The sequence below is a fragment of the Pseudonaja textilis genome, chromosome 1, assembly GCF_049901715.1.
Source record: "Pseudonaja textilis isolate UNSWEBS1 chromosome 1, rPseTex1.2, whole genome shotgun sequence".
Lineage (NCBI taxonomy): Eukaryota > Metazoa > Chordata > Lepidosauria > Squamata > Elapidae > Pseudonaja > Pseudonaja textilis.
In genome coordinates, this window is record NC_141990.1 from 273,998,433 (window position 1) to 274,024,242 (window position 25,810).

The 25,810-nt window shown below is 35.2% G+C and overlaps 1 protein-coding gene across 1 annotated transcript in view; it reads right to left on the reverse strand.

Moving 5' to 3' along the window:
• Positions 1 to 25,810, reverse strand: part of RYR3 (ryanodine receptor 3) — a 305,744-nt gene that overhangs the window by 189,089 nt on the left and 90,845 nt on the right. The window contains exons 4-11 of the mRNA XM_087921834.1: positions 17,886 to 17,960; positions 16,511 to 16,589; positions 15,147 to 15,259; positions 14,443 to 14,542; positions 9,127 to 9,220; positions 6,974 to 7,048; positions 5,621 to 5,777; positions 2,715 to 2,879 (exon numbers count right to left, since the gene is read on the reverse strand). Of these exons, the coding sequence (XP_087777960.1) occupies positions 2,715 to 2,879; positions 5,621 to 5,777; positions 6,974 to 7,048; positions 9,127 to 9,220; positions 14,443 to 14,542; positions 15,147 to 15,259; positions 16,511 to 16,589; positions 17,886 to 17,960 (858 nt within the window). The remainder of the gene's footprint in view (positions 1 to 2,714; positions 2,880 to 5,620; positions 5,778 to 6,973; positions 7,049 to 9,126; positions 9,221 to 14,442; positions 14,543 to 15,146; positions 15,260 to 16,510; positions 16,590 to 17,885; positions 17,961 to 25,810) is intronic.

Consider the following 25,810-nt stretch of genomic DNA (forward strand, 5'->3'; position numbering starts at 1 on the left):
TCAATTATAGAGATGGTTGGAAGAAATCACAAAAGAGCAGATCGAATACAAACCAGAGTCCTTCCTACTAGGGATTTTTGATAAGCAAATTTCCAAAAAGCTAAATACATAACAATACACATTTTAACAGCGGCCAGATTAGCCTTCGCTCAACACTGGAAACAACATCAAACTCCATCAGAAGAAATGATTATTGAAAAAATCTCAAAATGCGCAGAAATGGATAAATTGACTTTGGCGCTAAAAAATAAAGACACTTCACTATACTACGATAGCTGGAATTTTGGTATAATTGGATTGACCAAAGATAAATTATATATCATAAGGCATAAAAGAAAAGTATCAACCCATAATAACGAGGTAGCGATATAAGTAAAAAACAGGTGTGGTTATATGACACAAGTTAAGGTTATGAAAACAAAAGAAGATCTTGCAAACTGTTAAAATAAGAGTACTTTTAACCTTGTAACCTCCTTCTTTCTTTCTTCCCCTTTTCTTTTTCTTTCCTTTCTCAAAATTCTTTCCCTCTCTGCCTCCCCTCTTCTCTTTCTTTTTCTTTCTTTTGCTCATTTGTGTATGTATTGTGACTGGTTTTAATTGTAAAAATTAATAAACTATATCTAAAAAAAAAAGAGAGATGAAATTACAGAATTAAGCTTTAGACTTTATAGAAATCAAAATGCTTTCTAATACAATAATATGATATTCCTGGGACCAGTGGTGGGATTCAAATAATTTAACAACCAGTTCTCTGCTCTAATGAGCAGCTGGGTAGGCATGGCTATGTGGTCATGTGACTGGATGGGTGTGGACAACTCGATGCCACTTATGTCAAGGGGTGCTTCACCTCGCCCGGCCTCTTGTGACCATGGGGATGCTGCCACAGTTATAAGTGTGAAAAATGGTCACAAATTACTTTTTTCAGTGTCATTGTAACTTTGAATGGTCACTAAATGAACTGTTGTAAGTCAAGGATTACCTGTAAAAAAGTATGAAAAGCTTAACTGCTTGAAAAAAGCTGCCCTAAATACCAATCATTAGATTAGAAATGGGGGAATGCATAATGAAGATCAATGATAGCTACAGCCATCATGGAAACCTAAACCATTCTGTCTGAATACCTTCCTTTTCATCAGCAATACCTGCAAGCCAGAATTAGAAATTAGGCAGGGTACCAGAGCATCTTAAGGGATTAAAATAGTTAAAATGCAACAGTAACTATTAGCAGCAAATTCTTGCTCATCAAGTAAAACCCTTTAGCAGAGAGGTCATTTGACATCTCCAGAAAGTGGGTGGGCACACTTGGGCTACAAAATGCCAAGCTAAACAGGGAAATTAACAAAGTATATAAGGGACCCAAGTTCAAGCCTCCCAAGCTTGTCAGGATCACAATAAAATTAGTACATGCCATAGATATTTAAATAAACTTCAAGCCTGGTGACATGTTACTAAGCCTTATTATCATGAGAGAAAACTGAAATGAATTGGAGGATCCACACCCCTACTTCCTTTTTTAAAAAAATCTTGCTATCAGCGAATAATCATGTGCCTTGGCCACTCCAAAGCAGTGCAAAAGAACCAAAGGTGCTTTTTCAAGAGGCAACTGAACTTTCTGGAAACCAAGAACATACAGTTGCCTCTTTAAAAAAGCATTTTATGACAACCATGACCTGGATGACTGAAGAATTCCCATAGACAAGAGACTCTTGGGCTCAGTGAACTGACAAAGTACTCTTTTCAATCCTTAGAGATTTGCACTACCAGTTGGTCACACTCACCTCACAAGATATCCTAAGAAAATAATCCAGATTTAAGGAAAGATCATATGCCCCCAGAAGGCAGTAAAAAAAATCAGACAAAGTGCCAAGCTTGCATCCTGCCTCTTGGAAGTACACCCCAAAAGGACAGTGCCAGGAACCACTGTAGCAGTGTAAAAAGCTTAAAACAACCCTTCTCCCTTAAGAAAGTCAAGCCCCTCCAGAGAAGTAGCTCCAGCTAGTCTGGGCATACTGCCAAGCTGGGCACACTACCAACTGCTATTACAATGTAACAAGGCTTAACCAGAGACGCAGTTTCTGAAAACACTTAAAAAATAAGCAGGATTAGGCTAGAAACACGCCAGAACGTTTCATTCCTGCTTTCCTGACAGAATTAACCCTGTAAAGTGGGAAAAGTGTTGGCAGGAGATTTTTTTTTTGAACAACTGGTTTGCCGAACTGCTCAGAAAGTTAACAAATGGTTCTCCCAAAGTGGTACGAACTGGCTGAATCCCACAACTGCCTGGGACTATTAAAAAAAATACAGAAGACCTGAATGCACAACTTGGAAAGTAAACTCCAGTGCTGAAGAAAACAGAAGCACCTATTGTTAATGGGTCTTAAGAAAGCTGATGCAATTCCTTGAGATTATATGTCTGAATAAACAGGACCAGTGGGACAAACTAATTAATATTCATAATAGCTAGAACAGATGGTGCTGCCTACCTATTTGTACACATAACACACACACACACACACACACACAAACTGAGGCCAAGTAAGTAGCTCTCAAAAGCCTCATGCCCCAAAACTATTCACACTGCATATTTCTAGGCAACAGTGCAGACAATTAAATACTGTGCAATATTTTCTGGCTGTATGAGCTTCTGCACATCCACATGTGCAAGTTATTCACAATCATAGACTATAGAATAAAAATACACATTTTCTCTTTACCTTTCTTTTCAGTGGTCCTAAACGTGATGTTTTAGCATCCTGTGCTTTGTAAGTCAGCCACAAAGTGCTAGCTACATGTTGCACAAAACAAACAGAATCTCCATACTTTATTTCAGGAAAGCCCATGCCCTCTATATCACGTTTGTGAGCGGAATCCAGTTTTTCCTTTATGCAACAGAGGTGAAAAAGAAGAAAATTAGCAAATTATTAGTAATTGATAACAATAGTGAATATCAGAGAAAGGACCTTTTTTGTGGCAGTACCAAAACTATATAGTTCTTAGCCCCCCCACAAATACATAGAATAGTGTTTTATCATATAGTAAGACCTCATTTCATTTGATATACAATTTTTGCACATTTAGACATGTGTTTTATTGGTCAGAGAAGTTTTATTGGTCAGAGAAGTTTTTTATCATGCTGTCTAGGTTGTGTTTCTTGACATTTGGGATATGATTTTGTTTTTATTAACTTCAATTGTTAGTTACCCTAAGTTGTGCGCATAAGTGAAGAAAGGTAAGATATATAATTTTTTGTGCATGAACAATTTTTATATCAGTGATTGATCAAAAAAAATCTTTCTGTACTTAGGTAGTTGGGACTTTGTGATAAACCACTCTAGAATTCAACAGCAACAACCCTTCCTCTCTCTGAGGTCATGGAAGAGGGCACAGTAGTCATCAACATACAACCACAATTGAGCCAACATTTTTGTTGTTAAGCAAGATAGTTGTTTTGTGAATCTTGCCTCATTTTACAATGTTTTTTGTCACAGTTGTAAAGTGAATCACTGCAATTGTTAAAACACAGTTAATTGAATCTTGCTTTTTGATTGATTTTGCTTTTCAGCACATTGAAAAATGTGATCATATGACCCCAGGACACTGCAACCATCAATAAGAGTCAGTTGCCAAACATCCAAATTTTGATCATGTGATCTTGGGGTCAATGGTTGCAACAGTCATAAGTGTGAAAAATTATCATAAGTCACTTATTTCAGTACCATTGTAAATTTAAACAGTCACTAATTGAACTGTTGTACGTCAAGGACTACCTATACCTATATCTTTGGAACGTCAATTTATCAGTTGCATTGAAATCTACTGCTGGAGTCAGCAAGGCAAAGTTGAACTATCACTTTCCCATCTTTCTCCAGATCTTATACATAGACTCAGCATTCTCCATCTTCCATTGACAATAAAATAAAAAGCTTCCTTTTTTGTGTATTCCAGGTCTACAAGTAGAATTCCTTTCTCCCAATTCCATGTCCTATTTTCATATTTTACACTTGTAGGTTATGGCTGTCAAATTTTAGTATCAATTTAAATATATATACAGATAATTCTGTCATAAGATAAAGTGGAATTTCAATTTACTTCTTAGGGAAGCCATTATTCTATCAATAGAAGAGAAAAATTATGTCACTTCTCAGTTCTCAGAGATGGAGAACTGCTATATGAAATAAAGAGTACAAGTCTATCTCGTCTATTCAGAAGCAGACACTATTTAACTAATGAATCCTAGGTATTCAGCTTTAGGGAACGATAAGGAAAAATAGGTTCCTCTGCAAAAAATGTGTTTTGCAACTTGAATGTTCACATTGTAATCAGCTTTTTCAATCTCATAAATACAAAACTAATATTTTTTTCATGTTCTCAGTACATAGTATATGTTTTCTATCACTTAATACATAGTACAATCAGTTCTTCACAGATGAGTTTTAGTAAGCATATTTGAAAATACAAAAAGTTCATTTAAAAAGAGATGTTAGAATGCAGAAGAAGGCAATCAATACATTAAATTAAGAAAGCAGAGAAATGGAAAATGCTACTGGCTGCTGCTTTTAAGTTGAATAGTAAGCAAGAAAAATACCCTAGCAATGATTTCTCATAGACATTATTTCAATCCAGAAAAAATATTATGTAGAGAAGTAAACTTTAGTATAGTGTATTGTAAAGAAGAATAAATATTCTTCTGAATGTACATAAATATCATTTATTTACATTTAGTCATAAAGTATATATTGATTCCTAATAATTGGCTGGCAGCATTTTGGAAACAGCTTACCATTGGTTTCTTCTTTGGGTTGAGAGAGAATGACTGGCCCACAAACACTCAGTTGTCATCATGTCTAAGGCAGGACTAAAAGTCATGGTGTACCAATTTCTAGCCTGATTCCTTTAATCATTGTACCATATTGGGACTCTTATCGCAATGTTTAGACTCACTGAATTGGTCAAATGGAACTGTAATTTCTTAGCAGTGTTTTATGTCCTACAGTACAATATATTCAGTACAATATATTAACTTTGAGGGAAGGGGTAAATGAAAACAAAAACAAAATAAAGCTTATAGTTAGTGGAATTGCCACCCATGTGTTCAGTAATGATATCCTTATGTCACATTAAACATTTTAAGGAGCTTTTTGAGTTCACTCAAAGCTTTGGTATAGTGCAGCTTGTAACTTCTTCCCATCCTTTTTCTAGTTTCATACAATTACTCATTTCTTGTTTTTGTTAAAATAAAATAAAATAAGCAGTGGTCACTTAGAAGTGAGATCCAATAGGAAAAGATCATAAAAAATGACCAATGCTTATTATGATTGAATGTCACATATTATTTGCACACTTACAAAAATGTAGGTGTGTAAAAAGTAGCTGAAATTCAATCATAATAATCTTTAAGATGTGATAGGTCAATTTAGAGAACAAACAAACATATCAGTGAGGTGCCTCCTAAATCTTCTTCAATGCCCAGTTTGTCTTCGAGCAGTTTTATGTTCTCCCAACATAATATTTTCTTCAGCGAAGTTTGTTGACATTTATTTATTTCTGCTACGTATAGACTTGATTTAGGTAGAATATTCATGCTCTTTCCACATTCATTTAATGTAAAAATATTACCTACCTTAGATGCTCTAAAACAAAAGGAAGTTGATTTTGTGTCAGCCTTTTCTCTGTCTAATAAGACAAGACCCAGGTCTTCTGTCAATGCTAAAAACTGTCCTGTTGTAATATGTCGAAGGCGAAATGGTTGTCCCCAGCGAATATGACTTCCACTCCAGCTTAAAAATTGTTTAAAGAATATTTAGTTTATGGTTTACATAGACTATTCTAAGTATTTATTTACCAATGAATTTATTTATCAATGAACAGAAGTTGTGGATGCTCCGTCAGTGGAAGCTTTCAAGAAGAGATTGGACAGCCATCTGTCAGAAATGGAATAGGGTCTGTTGCTTGAGCAAGGGGTTGGAATAGATAACCTACAAAATTCCTTCCAACTCTATTATTCTATTCTGTTCTATTTTTAGGAGATATTCATTTTCATGCACTAAGTACAGGCTTAATTCTACCAGTAAAGTGAAAAAAAATTGCATTTATTTGTTTTATGTTTCATTTGGTAAGATCTCCATTTATTTCAACCGAAGATCTTACTTAGGGGCATCTTTTAATAGGTTCAACAAAGTCTCATAACAGTATTACAATTTAATTCAGATTCACATTCATTATTTTCTTAGATGTTTGGAATTTTTAAAGCTTCTTTCTTACTACGTTTAGTAGTACATTTTTCTTTTCCTTCAGAAATTGAGATGCAAGCTGTAAAGTCACTTTCAAGCTCATCATTATCCTACCATCTAAATTCAGTAGTTATCTCTAAGACTTTAATCCTATGGCCCTGAGACAGTATCCCATAAGACATAATACACACTAACACAAGGTCAAATTTTAAGGAAGGATCCAATTGCAGCAAACAAATAAACCAGGGGTTCTGACCAGTTCTGGAGAACAAGTAATGGAAATTTTGAATAGTTCAAGAGAACCAGCAAATACCATCTCTGACTGGAGATTTTACAGTATCCTTCCCCTGCCACAACCACCAAGCCACAGAACCGGTAGTAAAAATTTTTTGAATCCCATCACTGAAATAAACCCATTCCTGTCTGTCATTCTGGCTACTTGGGATAATTTTCCTAATATTGGATACCCCAGATTGGAAAGGAGCATCAGCAAGAAAGCTTGGTGAGAATAAGGTAGGGGATTGAAAAGGAGAAAATTTGTAGCAACTGAAATATTTAAGTCTAAAAAGAAATACTACACAACAAAAATAGGAAGTAGCAAACTCTTTTCTGGTTTCTGCCTATCAATCTGTAAATTGGTAGACAAGAAAGCCTGGTGGATTTCCCAGACCAAAATACTGAATATTCTATTATACAGGGCAGCATAATGTAAAAACAATGAATATAACATAAAATCACAACACCTTATTCGAAGAGGTTCTACTCTCCAAAGTGATCTTGCACGGACTCCAGCTCCCCCAGCTTCATAAAAGACCCGCCTAGAAATAGATTAATCATGTTGAGATGCACCATATGGGAGATTTAGCATTATTAAATGTATGCAGAATTATAATCAGTGACTGAAATATACACAGCATTTGGAGATTGCAGCTTTTTCTGTAATAATTGGCAACTTCTTTCAGTAAGGTTCAGAATTAGACTTTGCTATATAAACTGAATAATTCTAAAATAATTTAATCGTTATTAAATCCAAACCGGATCTCTTATAATCCTATTCATTAGAATAAGGAGTGCAATGTAAACCTCAAATTCTTCTTATTAATAAAGCATTTGAAATTACTGATATTTCCATTAGTTTCCAGATTTTAATGATCAGATATTTAGGAGTAACATGGTGGTTTTAGAATTAAGGATAATCATATTATCCTATTATGTTGGCTCTCCCCCCCACCATTGACTTTGTAATCTTTTACAATTTTACAAAGTTTTTTTTCTAATGCAAAACTGAAAAAAATGGGTGAAAAAGAGTAAAACAATGCACATTACCAAAAAGATTTCCATTTTATTAAGGATTTTATTTGTTTATTTAGACTTTCTGACATTCTAGTTGACCAGACTCTAAGCACCCTATAATTCTTTCTTCTAGTAACTAAGATTAAAGGAACAAATTCTTTCTTCTAGTAACTAAGATTAAAGGAACAAATAATAATATCAATAATAATAGTATCATTGGTAAAGAAAATCCTGCCCATTCTACACAATAATCATCCATAATCACAAGAAATCCATCCCACCACGACTTCTACCTCAGGAGCCAATAATCACAACTCCATTTCATTCCCAAAGACCCTGAGAAACAGCCCCAACTCAATCCTGTCAGGAAGCCACACAGACTATACAGTGATATAGTATAAAATTCTTCCCAAACACAACAAGCCTTATTTGTGATCAGGGTCAAAGTTGTGCTATGTCACTAAAGACAGAACTGGTCCAATTATACTTTCAATTATGTCCAACAATAGACAACTTGTCATAGCCAAACAAACCAGGTAGGTATCCCAAGAGGGAGATCAACCACCTGCTAAGGAGTTTTCATGGCAAAGCTAGCAAGAATCAGTATAAGAACTTTTGATCCTACCTAAGCATATTTTCATCCATTCTATCAAGATTAAATACATCTTCATTTATTTATCAGCATGCAGTGAGTAAACTGTCTTTTAGTTTCAAAATCTGAACTTTTGGCTGATTATCTTTTACAAACTTTGTGAAATATTATATTATATACCATTCTGCTAGGTACATTTTGAACTGCAACAACTACAAGCTGGTAAATACCACTTATCTCAAATTAAACAATCTTAGTTTGCAGTAGCAGTTAACTACAAATACTTGCTCCAGTTTTTTTATGTCTGTCACACAATGCCCTTTGCTAACTTTCCCTTTGCTTCCATCAGTGCTTTATTTTATTTGCTTTATTTATCTCACAAAAAAGGGCAAGATGCAGATGTTTTGCCTCACTGCTATTATGTTCGTATCTTTACAGACACTTGAACAAGCAACAAGGACAAGATGCAGTGTAGCCAGAGGGCACTTGGCATGTGATGTGACTATTGATACAGGACCAACAGTGCTAATCTCTAATGCCAAGCATTTTCTTCTTTTAACAATAAACAGTGATGTTATTTCAAGGATATTTGAAGGTTCTTACTTAAGAAAAACACGCCTATGGAATGTAGTGCTGAGTAATTAAGTTTGGAATAGGAAACATTTTTCATATATTTAAGTGGACCACGTGATACTAATTCATGTTTTTTGTAGGACAGAGATAGATAGATAGATAGATAGATAGATAGATAGATAGATAGATAGATAGATAGGAGAGATGCTAGTTGTTCTAGTGCATCTAACTTGAATTATATTGCCTAGATATAATTGTCTTGAAAAAGTTTATTAATGTAAAATGTTTATTTTACATTAATAGAAAAATGGCAACAAAAGTCAATCTGATATGTGCCATGTGTCACAAATGCTTGTTCACTGTTTCTGAATGAAGACTGTTTGGGTTTGAAGCTTAAATTAAAGATGGAAAATATGCACGATCTATAGTGCAACTCACTTATGTGGTGAATCGTTCTGTTCTGTAGATGCGATGGTCAAGCATTCATCATGGCCATGAAACAAACGTAGTACGTGACCACCAAGCAGGTATCCTAAAGGAGGAGACAATAATTAACTTGGACAGCATTTTAACAATACGTATCTAGAAATGGAAGTACATCTACCTATTGCATTAAAATCTAAAAGGTCTAGGCTAAATAAAAATTTCTGTCATCATTTCCCCACATGGCACAGGAATAGCTCGGTTGTTTTTGCTCCTGCTTTCGATTAGCCACACTTATTTTCAACAAATCTACTTGATCTACTGTGTGCTTTAATTGTAATAAGGTGGTTTCAAAGTATTGGCTACAAATACAGATTATTTGATGCAATAAGTACAACTCTATAGAACATAAAACAAAATGGATATAATTGAAATCCATTTAATACCTACTCCATACAAAAAGGAAATTAAAAATTGCCACCATTCATCCATAAGGAAATCTCTTGAAAAAAAAGTCAGCATTAATTTGACATTTTGCATAACCACTGGTCTCCTGAGGGGGAAAAAAGACTAAATGCTTATCAATTTCACCCTAATTCCCTATTCCTAGCAACTACCGTAAGGATCTGTAAATCAAAACAAGTCAAATTAATACTGACTGCATTTTAAATTAGAATCAACAGAATGCCATGTAATTCAAGTCATACAAAAAATATCCAAGTAGATGTTGGGAATAGTAACTGTTGTGAAAGGAGGTGGGTGAGGGAAAGGGATTTGTGAGATGATGAAGCTACCAATCCAATTTAACAATTGGAAACAAAATTCAATGTCAACTGAAGAAAGGCTGCAGAGAGTGAGATAAGAGTTCTCACCAACTGGAAAATAGACCAGTTATAATCACAAGTTGGTTATGGTGGTGCATAATCATAAAATGTCTTACTTGCCATGGGCATCTTCAAGGGGAGCAAATGATGAACCATATTATCATGTAAATGGTGACACATAAACTTGTGTCAGAGGCCAGGATGTAAGTACATAATTACAACATATGCAAGATCATGTCATCATGATTTTCTGTCAACTTGTAGGGTATCATTACTGTAAATAGAACCCTGCCCACCTCCCAAAAATCTGGATTTCATTGCAAACCTGTTCAGCTGCTAAACAATACAGGATGAAGCACAATAATTACAGATTTAGTGCTAACAATCCATGTGGAAGAGCCCCAAATGCATATGAAACATTTTGAACATAGCACTATGCTACAGTACTAGTTGAATACATGACTTTCATAGATCAAATAACAAGTAATATTTCATACCATTGATCATAGTATCCAACTGGATTGACTGATTGCCAGTAGGAGACTGCTAATGGTAATGGTATTGTAGTAATTCTCCTCCTGCCTCAAGAGATATTTCTATTTAATACAACAGGACAAAGACTTTGTCTCTCTTGCTTAACATGTATGGGAAACTGCAGAATCAGTTACCATTAGGTATGTTGAGGATAGCCAGCTGTAGGTCTTGATCTCAGGTCTTTCAAGTTATGTTGATAAGGCTTGTTTCAACACCTGAGGGCTGTTGGATTATGGAATGGAGATGGGAGGAGAACAATCTTGAACTCAACAATGCAAGACAGTGTATTCCAAGTTTATCTGGAATCATAGGTTGTTCATCTATAGTTCTGAATGGGTATACATTCCCCAGACAGAACCGGTGTACAACCTGAAAGTCCTCCTGGACACACATCTCCTGTTCAAAATGCAGACTTAGCTATGGCCAGGAGGGCTTTTACTCAAATTCATTCCAGTATTCCAATTGTACTCCTTCCTGTGTGGAGGATTTTTCCCCCCACATTCATTTGTGCCTTAGTCACCTCTGTAATGTAGTCTGCACGCGACTGCCCTAGAAGACCATTCAAAAGCTGTAGCTGATTCAGAATGCATGCTGCAGACACTGTATACTTTGGTTTGCTCAAGTAACATTTCTGCTATACAGACTGCCCTGGTTACCCAGAAGCTCCTGGTATAATTCAAGGTTGTTATTATCCACAAAGATCTGCATGGCATACAGCCTAGCTATCTAAGGGACTTGCTTACTCCCCATTGTCCCTGCTGCTCAGTAAGATCTGTTTGAGTGGGCATTTTCCAAGGTCTCATTTGACAACCAAAGTCATACTGTATGAAGGAATCCAGGAGAAAAGGTGATGGTGACTTTAAAAAAACCAGTTTGTTACAGAGCAAATGTGGCAAATGTGGCTTTTTTTCTAAGGAGGAAAGATGACTATATAAATGGTTAATCATCCAGTTTATGGTCTCTGCACGATATATGTTTGTAGATATGTGTGTAACTTTGAGCAGCAGTTCTGAAACACATAGAAAGTAAATATCGCTTCATATCAGGTATCACTTACAGAATATGGTGCTATTATAACAGCTACTTTCCTAGATCAGTGGTGGTTAACCTTTTCGGCACCAAGTGCCGAAACATGTGCATGCACACAGAAAACTGGAAGCTCACCTTCCTGCCACGCACATGTGCATCGGCCACCTGCGCACCGGAAAGCTATTCTTCCAGTTTCCGGCACTTCCACATGTGCGAAGACCAGCTGGCTGGTGCACATGCATGTGCTGGAACCCAGAAGAGCAACAGGCGATAGATAGCTGGCATGCCAGGGGAGATGGCTCTGTGTGCCACTTCTGGCACGCAAGCGATAGGTTTGCCATCACAGTCCTAGATGCTTGAAAAAGACTAAATAAATGCAGAGAAAGTAGCAATATTAATGGTGATACGAGATTTCTAAAAGCCTGGGCAATAAACCCCTGGATAGCAGAAGAAACTTTCAGGGAACCCTATAGTCTTGTGTTCTTCTGGTAGAGAATCAGCTGATAAAAACTAAAGCCATCTGGAAATGTTACTTAGTAATGTATAAATGCAGTAGAAAAATGTCAATTGTATGGCAATGGTACATGATAAACCACTAAAACACAAGCACAAATTGTTGTTGACTGATAAATAACACTATTTTTATTCCATCAAGTTAATCCTTTGTATAAAATCAATACTGCATAAGGTAACAGGTGAACAGGGGAAAGATAAAAAGCTTGGCTTTTCTATAGATTTACATTTTAATGGAACATAAATTTCCAACCTATTAAACATTGAGAGGCCAGGAAGAATGGAGGCATTGTCTTGTTGCAAACAAAAGGAAAATGATTCATCAGTATCTCCAGGTGAAATTGTTCTAAACTCACTTGCTGAATAACAATCCCATTAATATGTATTGAAAACAAATGTTACATAAGAATACAGATCTGAATATAATGCTGTCAACACAAAATACTAAAACAATTAGAAATTTAAGCCCAGTCCTAAAATTAACCACAAAGGGTTTAACAACTTTTACACTGTGTGGCTTCCCCGAGATTTTCAGACTGTTTCAGGCAAGCTCCCCTAAGTTCATGGAATCATGTTCAATCCCACAGAGTTCTGCACTGGAAAAACCTGTGCAGAACAAAAGCTGTACGAAGATTAGCAAATAAATAAATAAATAAATCTAAAAGCACATATGACTTTATCAGAATAGGGCTTGACTTCAACACAAAGGAAGCCAAACGAAGCAGCCCCAGCAGAGGAAATGGGTTGCTGGGAGTGATGAAAGCCTCAGAATCAAGTTGAAAGGTGACATTTTGCAAACCTTTCTGAAGCAAAAGCTTTCACTTTTCACTCATACTGGGAGCAGGTGCTTTCCATTTGGAAACAGAACATTGTCAAAAGAATCTGATTTTTTAGCACTATTTTTAGTCATTCACAAGAAGAATACATACAGTGGTTGTCACATCTCCCTTTTTATTTTTATTTTTTCTTTTCCTCTTTCCTCCCTCCGTTTCCCCCCCCCCTTTTTTTTGCTAAAAGGTTTTTAGCTGTTTATGGAGAGAAAAAATACAACATAAAAAATATGATTGCAATATAAAATGCAACTGATGGCCAAACAATAAGATTTTGGCACTAATAAGATGGTTATCTTTTAAATGAATGGAAAAATTTAACTAGTCTCAAGGAGAACTCTTTTTTTCCAATCTCCTGATTTCCCTTTTTCCTTCTGGCTCTTTCCTCAAACCCCCAATTGTAGCAGTGTGTTCCAAGGGGTGCGAAAAATGCTCATTTTCCCCCCAAGCTATCATATAAGTATTCCAAATACAAACTGTCTTTAAGCATTGTTATAAATATGTCATGCATTACTTTTTTAATCTTCTGGCAAAACTAGAGGCTAAAAACATATTGGTGCATTATTCTTCATACGGTATCTAATAACGTATTATTTTTTCCATTATTCATAATTATATTATTAAAGCTACATTGCTGGCAATGATGTATGAGACTTGCCTGATTTTCTTTCCCCTTTTAGTCAACCCTGAGTTTCCATTTATTGATTTCAAATACATTATTTAAATGTTGAATCTTGACATGCAAAATGCAAAATATTATATATTGACTATTTACCTTTCCACCAATTGCTTACTAAATATGATAAAGGGTTTTTGTATGTGTGCCTATTGAGTTTTCAGAGAAACATCCTGAATTTTATCTTCCAAGGAAGGAAGGGAGGGAGGGAGAGAGGGACAGAGGAATGGAGGGAGAAAGGAAAGAAGGAAGGAAGGAAGTTAGGAAGTTTTATATACCAGTTTGATCCAAAGTGTCATAGAATTAACAGAAGTTATTGCACATACTATCCTTTTATAGGTATACATTTCTCTGACCAGCAAGTGGGAAATAGAAAAGACTTGCTTTCTCTTATGAAATAGTTCTTATTGGGAGGAATAAAAATGGAAAGTTAAGACATAATCAAAAGATCTTCAAATTCATTAGGTAGCATACACAAAGTGATAACATTGGGAATCTACCCGATAATCACATACACTATTTACTGAGGTCGGTAAGGGCAAATGACACCTGATTTCAGTGAAAAATCAATACTTTCATAGCACATACTTTCTGTAGTAATATCAATGTCAAAATGGATCCAGGAGGGATATGGTGCTTTCTTTCAGCTCATTTGTAATAAACTCCTTTTTCAACTCTTTCCTTATTATTACATCTTTACATTGTAAGAATAATCTATGCACAGACTTCTTTGCTTTAATTCAGGATTCTAAATATTCTGCAAGGATTATGCTAGCACAGATTTGTCATTGGAAACCATACAATAACCAATCGCCTTAAAATTTGAACAGCAACTATTACAATATATTTTAGCTGTAGCAATTACAAAGCACACTTACAAATAAGTAGTAATTTCAACTAGTAGCATAACCGTAACTGAACAAACCTTCCTCAGTGTTGCTTCCTGAACAAGTGGGGTGCACATTCCAGAGTGTTTGCATAAAGGAAGCATCTACTTGTGTGTTTCCATATGCCACAGAAAGATGCTGCAAAGAGCAAAAGTGAAAACACAAGACAACTATTATTGTTATTGCAAAGGAAGTATAAAAATACAGCATTAAACTTTTACCTCTTGGAGTTTTTAAGAAAGGTGAAAAAACTAATCCCAATGTTTGCTAAATTAATGTATAAGTAGCATTCTACTTCCTATTTTTTTTAAAGCTAAAGCTTATGTAATATTAAAGAAGAACAAATTTTACCATTCTCAGGAGTCTTTTATTTGATTTTCTTCTGCATTATTTTTTTATCTCTCCTATTTCACTATGGGAGCATTTTATTAAAAGAGTTTTAATAATTTATTTCATCAATTTATTTCAACAGAAACTAAAGTTTGTTTTTCACAATCCCTCTTGTGAGACCCTCCTAGGGTCTCTGACTTATCCATTCTTCCCTGACACTTCTTGAAAAGGCTTCAACAAGGAGAGTTTTTTTTTCAAACTCAGATTTATCTAAAAAAATTCTGATTATAATTCTATGAAAACACAGGCAGAGGAAATAGGTATGCTTCTAACTGGAATAAATAAGGCTAAAATTCAACAAAAGCATTAATCAATTACATTAAAGTTATTATGAATACTTCTAGATGCTTACCAGGTATCTTTCCGAGGATACGCTAACTAGAATAAGATCATCTCCAATCCGTACCTTTTCTCCTTCTGACCTTTGTTTAGAAGCAGGGTGTATGGTCCACCAGCATACTTCACCTATAGTAAGCAGAAGTGCCCACATTACATCTGAGGAAAAAAGCCTGAGACCATTTCAAGCAAGTTCAGGATATCTAAAAATATGAAACCATATCACTAAATTCTTAGACTTCTCCGTTTGAAAACTGCCAATGACTAAACCAGACATTGAGACTGTCAGCCCTGCTGTAAAAGTAAATACTTTTACTAAAAGCCAACTGGTTACAGTAAAACAAAAGCCAGAACTGAGGTTTTGCACACAAAAGCATCCCAGGTAACTTTCCCTTTCTCGTTCTACTGCCCCGCTATTGCCTGTTTGTCCAGTCCTATTCAAAGAAGTTGTTTTGATAACTGTCCCTGAGAAGGCAGGATAGATGTTGAGCCAGCATTCCATTCCATTTCCCTAGCCTGGGACCTTGGGATGTCTCAGGATGCACTAATTTTAGTTTAGTTTTCCATCCCCCTAGCTCCCTCATCCTGTAATTTATAGCAGGCTGGGATCTAGGGAAGCAGAGCTGGAGCAAAGGATGAATTCTGACAGAGACAATGAATGGATAACTGTATTCAGAAGGTGAAAGTCCTCCACAGGTGGTTCAAAGTAAATTCTCTACAGGATTCCTATCATATGGATGTTCTGCTTAAGGTTCCACAATGAGCCTGCTAAAATACATGTATGCATGCTGCATAAGTTAATATATAGCCTGCCACAATTGCCTTTGGATATGAACCCAGTATATATGACTGAATGTGGCACATATTTAAACATAGATAATTACACTTTTAAGCTCAATAGGCTTTTTGTTTTCATTAAAGCTTTCTCTGCATGCAGCAATGAGTAATGATTTTTTTCCATCTTCTCCATGGATAAGAACAAGAATTATCAGCATTCATGCTCACCTAATTCAACACACTCACCATTCATGCTAACTGTAGTTTGTTTCCCTAACTGAAATTCATATATTTGTTTCAGAATAATTTTGTATAATGCAATAAGAAAGTATCATCTCTCGGTATAGGTACATGAATATCGTATGAATGCATAACAGGATACTAATCATATATATATGATTGCCAAGTCCTTGCCAAGGACTGAATAATTATGCTGCTTTTGGCAATTCTAGGCAGGCAGCCAAAACTCGAAGCTACATCAACCCTTAAAATTATGTCAAGCTTACATGAATGATAAACTAGATTTTACAAATTACAGATGTTTTAGGCCTTCTAATTTAAGGTGATATTTTATTTGATATAAGATGGAGATTGCATACCTACCTATTGCATTTTCCTGTAGGCCCACATCAAATGCAAGTTTATCTGTCTGAGATCTTGATGTTGTTAAACATGTCAAATACTGAAAAACATTTTAAAGTTAGTAAGACCCTTCAAATCATTTTGTATGTGTCTCAATGAAGCCTTGAATCTGAATTGAGAGATATGAGCCCACTGTTCTCTTGAATAAGTGACAATATTTCTAATTCTTTTGCACTGAAATAAACAGATATCAATTTTAATGTTTATGAATGTCAATTTAATTACCATTGGCTGACTTCATAAAAAAATTAAGAGTTAAACCATTTTATTAAAAAACCTTTTAAGATTTTAAAAATATGAATGGTGGAATTCAATAGAGAAATGGTATGAAAGCTACAAATTTAAAATAGTTTGTGCAATATAAAATTAGCTATGCAATGTCATTCACTCAGTTGTGAGATAGGTGGCATACAAGTTTAATTAATTAATCAATCATACACAGAGCACTATTACAATGAGATTATACTTCAGCCTTTTTGAATTTGAGGTCTTTGAAACTCTACTGAACTTCTCAAAATTGGCCATATCAATTTACAAGTCTGCAAGTTACACCAATAAATGTCTCAAACTATTCCTTGTTAGAATAGCCACAGAATACAGCAACAATCTTAAAAAACTGATTGTGCATCTCTTCTCCCTCATGTTATCTTCATATGAATGAAAAAGGGAACTGACTGAGATGGTTTCTTAAATTTATTTCTTGGATTGGAGTCAACCCATGCTTATTTGATTGTCGCCTTTGTAATGGATCTCCTGCTGTCCTTCAAAGCTATCACCTATGCCAGAGGTGGTATTCAGCAGGTTCTGACCAGTTCTGGAGAACTGGTAGCGGAAATTTTGAGTAGTTCGGAGAATTGGCAAATACCACCTCTGACTGGAGATTTTACAGTATCCTTCACCTGCCATGCCCACCAAACCACTCCCACAGAACCGGTAGTAAAAAAAAATTGAATCCCATCACTGAAATAAACCCATTCCTGTCTGTCATTCTGGCTACTCGGGATAATTTTCCTAATATTGGATACCCCAGATTGGGAAGGAGCATCAGCAAGAAAGCTTGGTGAGAATAAGGTAGGGGATTGAAAAGGAGAAAATTTGTAGCAACTGAAATATTTAAGTCTAAAAACAAATACTGCACAACAAAAATAGGCCTGGTTGAGATGAATGATTTATTAATTCTTTGTCAGGAAAAGGGTGTACTGTGATGTGGACTTGGAACTTTCATCCCAGTTTGGGGAGCGCCCAAGATGGTATTGGAAAGGCGGTGAGCTCCGCCAAATATTTTATTAGTTTTATTCTGTTGCACTTTCTTCTCTCCATTCCTCCACTCTCTTACCATTCCACTGAAAGAATGCCGAAGCAGAATCGCATGGCCATACAGCAGGGTTCTATGACCACCTCCTTGCGCTGCCTGTAGAATAAATGATTCAGAAGCTGAAAACACACTATGATGGAAACCAAAACAGTATTTACATGTTTTCTTATGGGTTAAAAAAAAAAAGCACAGTACTTCCAATTCTTGAAAAGAACACTTGTATATTCACACTGACATTTCTCTATTCGTATGCGCTATTTCTCTATTCGCACATAATTGTAAGAAAAAAAAGATGCTTACAAACTGCTATCAAAATTGGGAAATGGCCTTTGCTCTATAAGCCAATTAATCTAAAGCATATTAATTGTGATTCAATAACGTGCAAATTTAGAAAAAACATAGTTGCGTTCTCTAAAATGCATATATCTACAGAATATTAATTTAAAATGCAGCTGTGTTAGAAAACTAAACATTATATCATATAAAATAAAACTCTATCTATACAAAACTAGAAAGTACCTGCATCCAGAAATCCTATCTCACTATATCTAGGAAGTATTTTAAGATACAGAGAACATCATGTTCCCCAACAGTTTCCCCAAATATATTGCCCTTTGCATCAAATTCTTTAAAAAAAAATGTAGATTTGAAAGGTTGAGTAAGGTAGGCTTAGTATAAGGATTTATTTAAGAAAGAAAAAAAAATAGCCCATCTGGAAGTTTGCTGAGAACTTTGTTTAGGCTTAGAGTTAGATGGTAAAAGCAATAGACATATCATTTTGTGGGGGAAGGATGTCCAATTAAATAAATTACCAATTCTGAAACTGTATATATAGTTTAAAGCCAAGTGTCAAATATGCATGGAGTTATAATTATTACATTACAAAATAAGTGAGGAGATTTGAACAGTAGCTATCCAAATTTCATTAGTTAATCAGCAGAGAATTTGATGTGTGTATCCCATCCCTCTTTGTAAAATTGTATTAGTACAAATGAAAGAACATACAGTGAAAAGTGGTTATAGATCCATGATTCATTATTTAAATTTAGCAAGATTGTAGACATTATTTTTTCAGTGCTACATGGAACAGAGACATCAAAGTTCTGGAAAGGTATTGATCCCAAATGACTGACCTTTCCAGTTTTATTATGTGCTTTTTTTCTCTCTCAATGACATGTCCATACACAGAGACACAAAAGAATGAAGTAATAGAGTTCATTCCAAAATGAAAGATTGCAAGAAATCAAAAACACACTTTATAACTTATTGACTGACTCCTAGATTGGAATGATCTGGTATTACTTTCTGTCTTTTAATTATTATTTTTTTTAAAAAAAGCAATCTTCATATGGCAAAGAGTTAAAAAGTAGAGCATTGATAACAAGCCAATATCTCAAACTACAATATTGCATGATGATTTCATGACCCATGGATCATCTCTCTCCACTCCCCTTTTCTCTTGGCAGACCACTATGGTGAAAAAAAAGGGAGAGTATCTCTAATATTCAGATTGAGGGCAGTGATCCAAACAGACAAATGTGTAGAGTTATTCCAAAGTATAAACAAAAGATATAGGATGCAATAATATTACTGAAACTCAAGACTGCTATGGGAAACCATCATGAAATACTATGTGTATCATTTTGATTTCTATGAGAGGGGAAATAAAATCAGAATATGAAGTAAACAAATGAATAAGAATCATTAGTGTCCTCTTAATTACTGCAAAGCTAGTGACTGCATTACTTAATACAGCAGATAGTAAGTCAGCAGTTTATTTTCATTGAAAAGATTTTGCATGCTGATAAAAAAAAATTAGTTCCAAACTCACAGACAGTAAGTCCAATATGAAATTGTTTGCTGCTTTTCCTGAATCCCCTGCATTTGCCAGATCTGCATCAACCATAGTATATATTTGGTTACCTGTAAATTTAGAATGTTTTCTGGTGCTATATCTTCAGAACATAAAACATCTAAAAAATTTCTTACCTTTCTCATAAACTTTCCAGAAGCATTAAAAACAAATGCAAAAAAACTTCATAAGAATATGTTTATAAACAGTCACACCCTGACATGCTGCTGAAATCATTGTGGAATCTTTTCATTGCTATTTTTTATTTTGAAATATTTAATAGCAATTAGCTACTATATAATAATAATAGTAAATATTATTATTATCTGGCTGACCATGCGACCAACCATAATGTTATGGTCAATGAATGCTCTTTTTGTGAAACCAGAAACTTACCCAGAAAGAACTGAGAAATAAAAAGGATCTGAGATGTTGCAATATTTTACAGATGCCTTTAACCAGTTGTTAAGTAATATTATTGTGAAAACCTGATAGAATTACAGGCCAATAAATTTCAATTACTGATATCACTTTCAAGGGCATTACTTTAAACACTTTGAGGCCAAAGGTAGATGAGGTCTTACGCCCTCATCTTCACTTTGTACTCAAGAAGCAATTAAGACTATTTCATCCTTTGAGGTATACTAGCAGGACTCAAAAATTTGAAACATGTGACAAATTAATCCCTTGTAAGGCCATCTCTTCTGTTTTATATGCTTTAAGATGAAGAACATTTAAACACAGAACAAGCTGACCCATGAAGACAGTTACAGTGTGGCACCCAGGGTCTCAAAGCATTAGAATCTATACATATCCAATTCACATCAGAATGCCAAATTGGCAGTGTTTTAGAAATGAGTTGGCCTCTGTACGAATAACTCATGCTACAGAGATGGCAGGTGACTTTTTCTTAGCCCAAAAAGACCGCAGTATGCAAGAAAAGAGCGGAAAATGTCTGCACATACTCCTTAAAATGCAAAATATCAAGTTGTATGATGGATCTAGATGTTCAGTCAAATTGTGACTTGGCCTCATGTCCACAAGAGAACACAAGTATCAAAGTCATACACTTCCAACATGGCTTTCTTCTTTGTACATGCTCTGAACTATGTTCTTGGTAAAACATCCGAAGGGATACCAAAACAATACGACAAAAGACTACAGAATAATATCACCCCCAGGCACAGAAAGAATAGGAATGTGACTTGTCAGCCTTTGCAGTTATCAGGTAGTATAAAACTGAAACTAATAAAAAAAGATCAAATAAAAGCATGACATTCTGCTTGGCCTGTCAATATCAAATTCTGTTCCTAGCTTTTCCAGTTGTATACTTTAGTTCCTTTCTTATCTAGATGTGGCTACAACCGTTTCAAGCCATAATCTGGGTCTAAAATCATCTCCATCACTATAAAACAATGTGCATGGTCAGTTCATTTGAATTAAACAATTAGGAATATGAAAAGGATTGAAAGAGAGAATCCTTCATCAAAAAATAAACTGAAACATCACTGACTGTGATCTACCACCGTAAAAGATAAAGTAATTAAGGCATCAGGCCAAAGATTGGAATACTGAGTTTTAGAGACCTTAGAAATGAAACCAAATGGCTGAGTTGGGGTGAATCATTTTCTTTTGGACCTAGGAAGTACAGTAGGCAATGGCAAACCATTTCTGAAAATCTTGCTAAGAAAACTGCAGGGACAACAGTAGTTCAGGCAGTTGCCAGGAGTCAACATGGAGGAGGGGAGGAGGAGCTACAATTAAAATCCAGTGATGGCTTCAGAAGAACAAGCCTCAGGTAATATTTCTACGGTTTCTAAAATACCAAGGAAAAGAATATATGTAAGATCGCCATACTGTATCAAATACAGTAGAACCTTTGGTCACGACCATAATTCATTCCATAACTTTGGCGGTTTCTTTGTCTTCTAATGTTTCATCTTCAGTAATTTCAGGGTCAGGGTCCTGTTTTATCACCACCTGGGTATGTGTTCATGATCAGATTGAAAAATTTTGTGAATTTTTTGGTCGGAACCCGATTTGGTCGTGATCAGAAGCATTCATGATCAGAGGTTCTACTGTAATTCTATGCAATTAGTAGGGAAAACCTTCAAAATTGAATATAATTAGGACTAGAATTCTTTCTATTATTCTCCAAAAGAATATTCAATTTTTAAAATTCTGAATATCAAATATTATTTTCCTGGAAGAAATAGGAATAGCTTTGTTCAACATTAGAGTAAGTCTGACAGCCAGCTTTCTAATAGTAACATTTCATGACACAAGAAGCACCTAAACAGTGGTCACAAGAATGAGTTATAAAAAGATGGATGACAGAACACCTTCCATATTATTGAAAACAATAAATAGGTAGTCCTTTTGTACAAAGGAGTAATAAGAAATCTTAATCCAAGTGAGCAAACTTAGGTTACAAATCCTGTGGGCTATTTAAGAGTAAAGTTATTGCTGTAGTTCAGTGACATAAGGTTTTTTCCCCCCTGAAGGACTTATTGTATAAAAAATAGATCAGCAACCCACACAATGGCAATTTATTCTTCCCAATTCGCCTTCCGTGTGGAGGTGTGAACTACAGTGTTCTGTAATCTGCGTCGAGTCACACAGCTACATTTTGTATTAAGTCATGGGAAGGTGTTATGATTTGTCACTCCGAGTACATTTTCTCAGTAGGCAGCAATGGAAGTCATACTGATGCAGCTTGCCAACTGAATGACAAGATGTAGGGTTGAAACAATGGTCCATAGAGTTCCTCAGTATGCATCCGATTTCAATGCAAAACACTTATGTTACATAACCAGAAAAATATAGATGCTATAATAAGAATGTCTTGTGATCTTTCTTTAGGTCTTTACTGGCCAAGAGAAGTTAAGTGAGGTTATTGCTGTAGCAATTTAGGATCAAACTTAACAGGTTCTTTTCACAGTTCTCAGGAGTTGCAACAAAAATGTGTGATTTGGAGAAAGGATATTTTATCTTTTCTTTCTCTCTCCAATATATCTTCTCACTCCCAATTATATAAAAAAGCAGGAATAGAATTACCTACATGTTATCTAGACTGCAAAGTTTAGAGCCACCCAGAAACAGTTTTAGATCTATCAGTTTGTATTGCTATTGTGCGCTTGAAATGTGGCAGAAAAGTTTGCTGGTGTGAATGGAAAAACAACAGCAGTATTAAGATCTCCTTTGTTTTTATGTTTGTCATCTATATGTCTACAGATAAAATGACTGATATGGCTCAGAGAGGGAATGGGATACTTTTGCTTCTTTATAGCAATTTGGCCATTTCTTCAAATGTTCATTTTCAGGCTCAATGCCATGTCTTGCCCAACATGCTTGTAGCAAAATACAATCAAGAGTTTTAATCAAGAATCTAGGCACCCAGATCAAGTTACGATTATTCTTCTGGTTAATTCTGATTAAACAAATGACAAGGTTAGGGAGTATTGTCTGTGGAAAGATGACATTTTTCATAAAACAGGAAAACCAAGAAGTGGATACATAAACTGCTTGATAAATTCATTAACTGACCCTAGATTGAGATGTATCTAATCCCAGAGTTGACTGTCAGTTTATCATGCTACAACCCAATTCCTAAAGTGTTTTTCCGTTATTGTGATTTGCAATTGAGGATAGGTTACTGGGACAGTGCATTAATATAACCAATGTAATTATAAATAACATTTCGAATTGGGGTTTCTAATTTATTGGACAAAGATTAGGATTATTTATTTTGACCATTTAAAAAAATCTCAATCTTTCAACTTTACAGTTGGAGTTATTAGAACAGGTCACACAAGGCAAAAAATTATTTTTCTTTTAACACTGTAATGGTTAAACTGCTCTACCACAGCAGAGCTTGAAATGGACCATTATAGGAAGTAAGGCTGAAAATAATTAGATGAATACTTTAAAAAGTCTTTGCAAAGAGAAAAAAGTCAAATATCAGAAAAAGATAGTTTTTTAATTTTCCTTGAGAGAAAAGAATAGAATCTCAAGCCCTTGAGATTTCAGATTGAAAAAAATTCCCAAAAAGATGAAAGACCTGTTCTTTAAAAGAATGCTTAATTGAGAATGTATACACAGCATGTTACACATATTAGAAGGCAATAACATAGGGAGTCAAATCAAAGTGCCACAATCCAAATGCTTATTTATCAAAACACCGGTTAATTACACTTCCTGTACCTCACCACCATTGCCATCTCAGCTGAAGTAGAGATCTGAGGACCTTTTCCTTCCTACCTTTCAAAAAGCTGTTTTTAAAAGAAAAAATGCCAGTTTAGCAGCTGGTATAGTTAGTTTCCTCCCACAGAAACTTCCCAGAGACTAATTTAAAATACAACTAGGGACAAAAACGGGGGAGCAACAGCTACCCACCTCAGACATGTTTAGTATTAGATTAGTGGGCCACAGAAAAGCTAAGCATCTGCTTTAGAGATCCCCTGCTCCAACCTAAGTTTTTTAAATTTGTCAACTGCTTACAAAATAATAGGTATAAGTAAAAACATAGTTATGAATACATGGATACATATAAGAAAAATAAAAAAAATATAAAAGAAACAATAGGACAGGGATGGTAGGCACGTCGGTGCGCTTATGCACGCCCCCTACAGACCTCTTAGGAAAGGGGTAAAGGTAAATAGTAGACAGTCTAAGGTTAAAGTTTTTGGGGTTTGGCGAAAAAAACCACAGAGTCAGGTAGAGTATTCCAGACATTGACCACTCTGTTGCTGAAGTCATATTTCCTGCAATCAAGTTTGGTGCGGTTAACCTTGAGTTTGTATCTATTGTGTGCTCTTGTGTTGTTATGGTTGAAGCTGAAGTATTAATTGACAGGTAAGTCATTGCAATGTATGATTTTATATACCATACTTAGATCAGACCGAAGGCAGCATAGTTCTAGGTTCTCTAGGTCTAGAATTTCAAGTCTGGTGGCATAAGGTATTCTACAATGAGTAGAGGAGTGGAGAACGCTTCTTGTGAAATATTTCTGGACTTTCTCAACTGTGTTAATATCCATAATGTGGTTTCCAGACTGATGAGCAGTATTCGACTATTGATCTAGCAAATGTTTTGTTTGCTCCAGTTAGTAATGTGATATTACCAGAGAAAAAGCTACATAAGATTAGGTTAACAACTCTTAATGCTTTTTTGGCTATGTAGTTACAGTGGGCTCTAGCACTAGATCATTAGAGATGAGTATTCCAAGGTCCTTTGCAGAGCTTGGATCATCAACAAGGTCTTGACTATTCAGCTTGTATTTTATTTTCTGGGGTTTTTTTTTTTTTTTTGCCACTATGTAAGACAGAGCATTTATTTGTTGAGAATTGAAGTTGCCATTTGTTTGACCATTCTGATACATAAAGATCTTTTTGAAGGTTAGCAGTATTTTCTGTGGTATTGAACAGCTTTACATCATCAGCGAAGATAACGCAGTTTCTCTTAATATGATCACAGAGGTCATTTATGTAGAGTATGAAGAGAGTTGGTCCTAGAACACTGCCTTGGGGGACACCACTATTGACAGGTACATAATTTGATAGGACACTCCCAATTTTGACCATTTGTTGTCTGTTTGACTGGAATGCTTCTATCCAGTTATGCAGTTGTCCAGAGATACCATAAGATTTTAGTTTTAAAAGTAGTTTGTTGTGTACTACTGAATCAAAGGCTTTACAGAAGTCTATGTAGATTGCATCTATTGTTTTGCCCTGATTGAGTTGTGTAGTCCATATGTTTTTGCAGTGTAAGAGTTGCAGATTACAGGATAGTTTTTTTCTGAAACCAAATTTTTTATTAGAGAGTAGTTTGTTTGCCTCTAAGTGGAGGATAATGGATTGAAATATCTTCATTAATGACTTAGATGAGGGAACAGAAGGGGAACTTACAAAATTTGCATATGATACTAAACTGGCAAGAATAGCTAACACCCAAGAAGATAGGCTCAAGATCCAGATGGATCTTGATAGACTAGAACATTGGGCTGTATCTAACAAAATGAAATTCAATGTAGAAAAAAGTAAAGTCCTACACCTAGGCAAGAAAAACCAAAAGTACACATATAGACTGGGTGAAA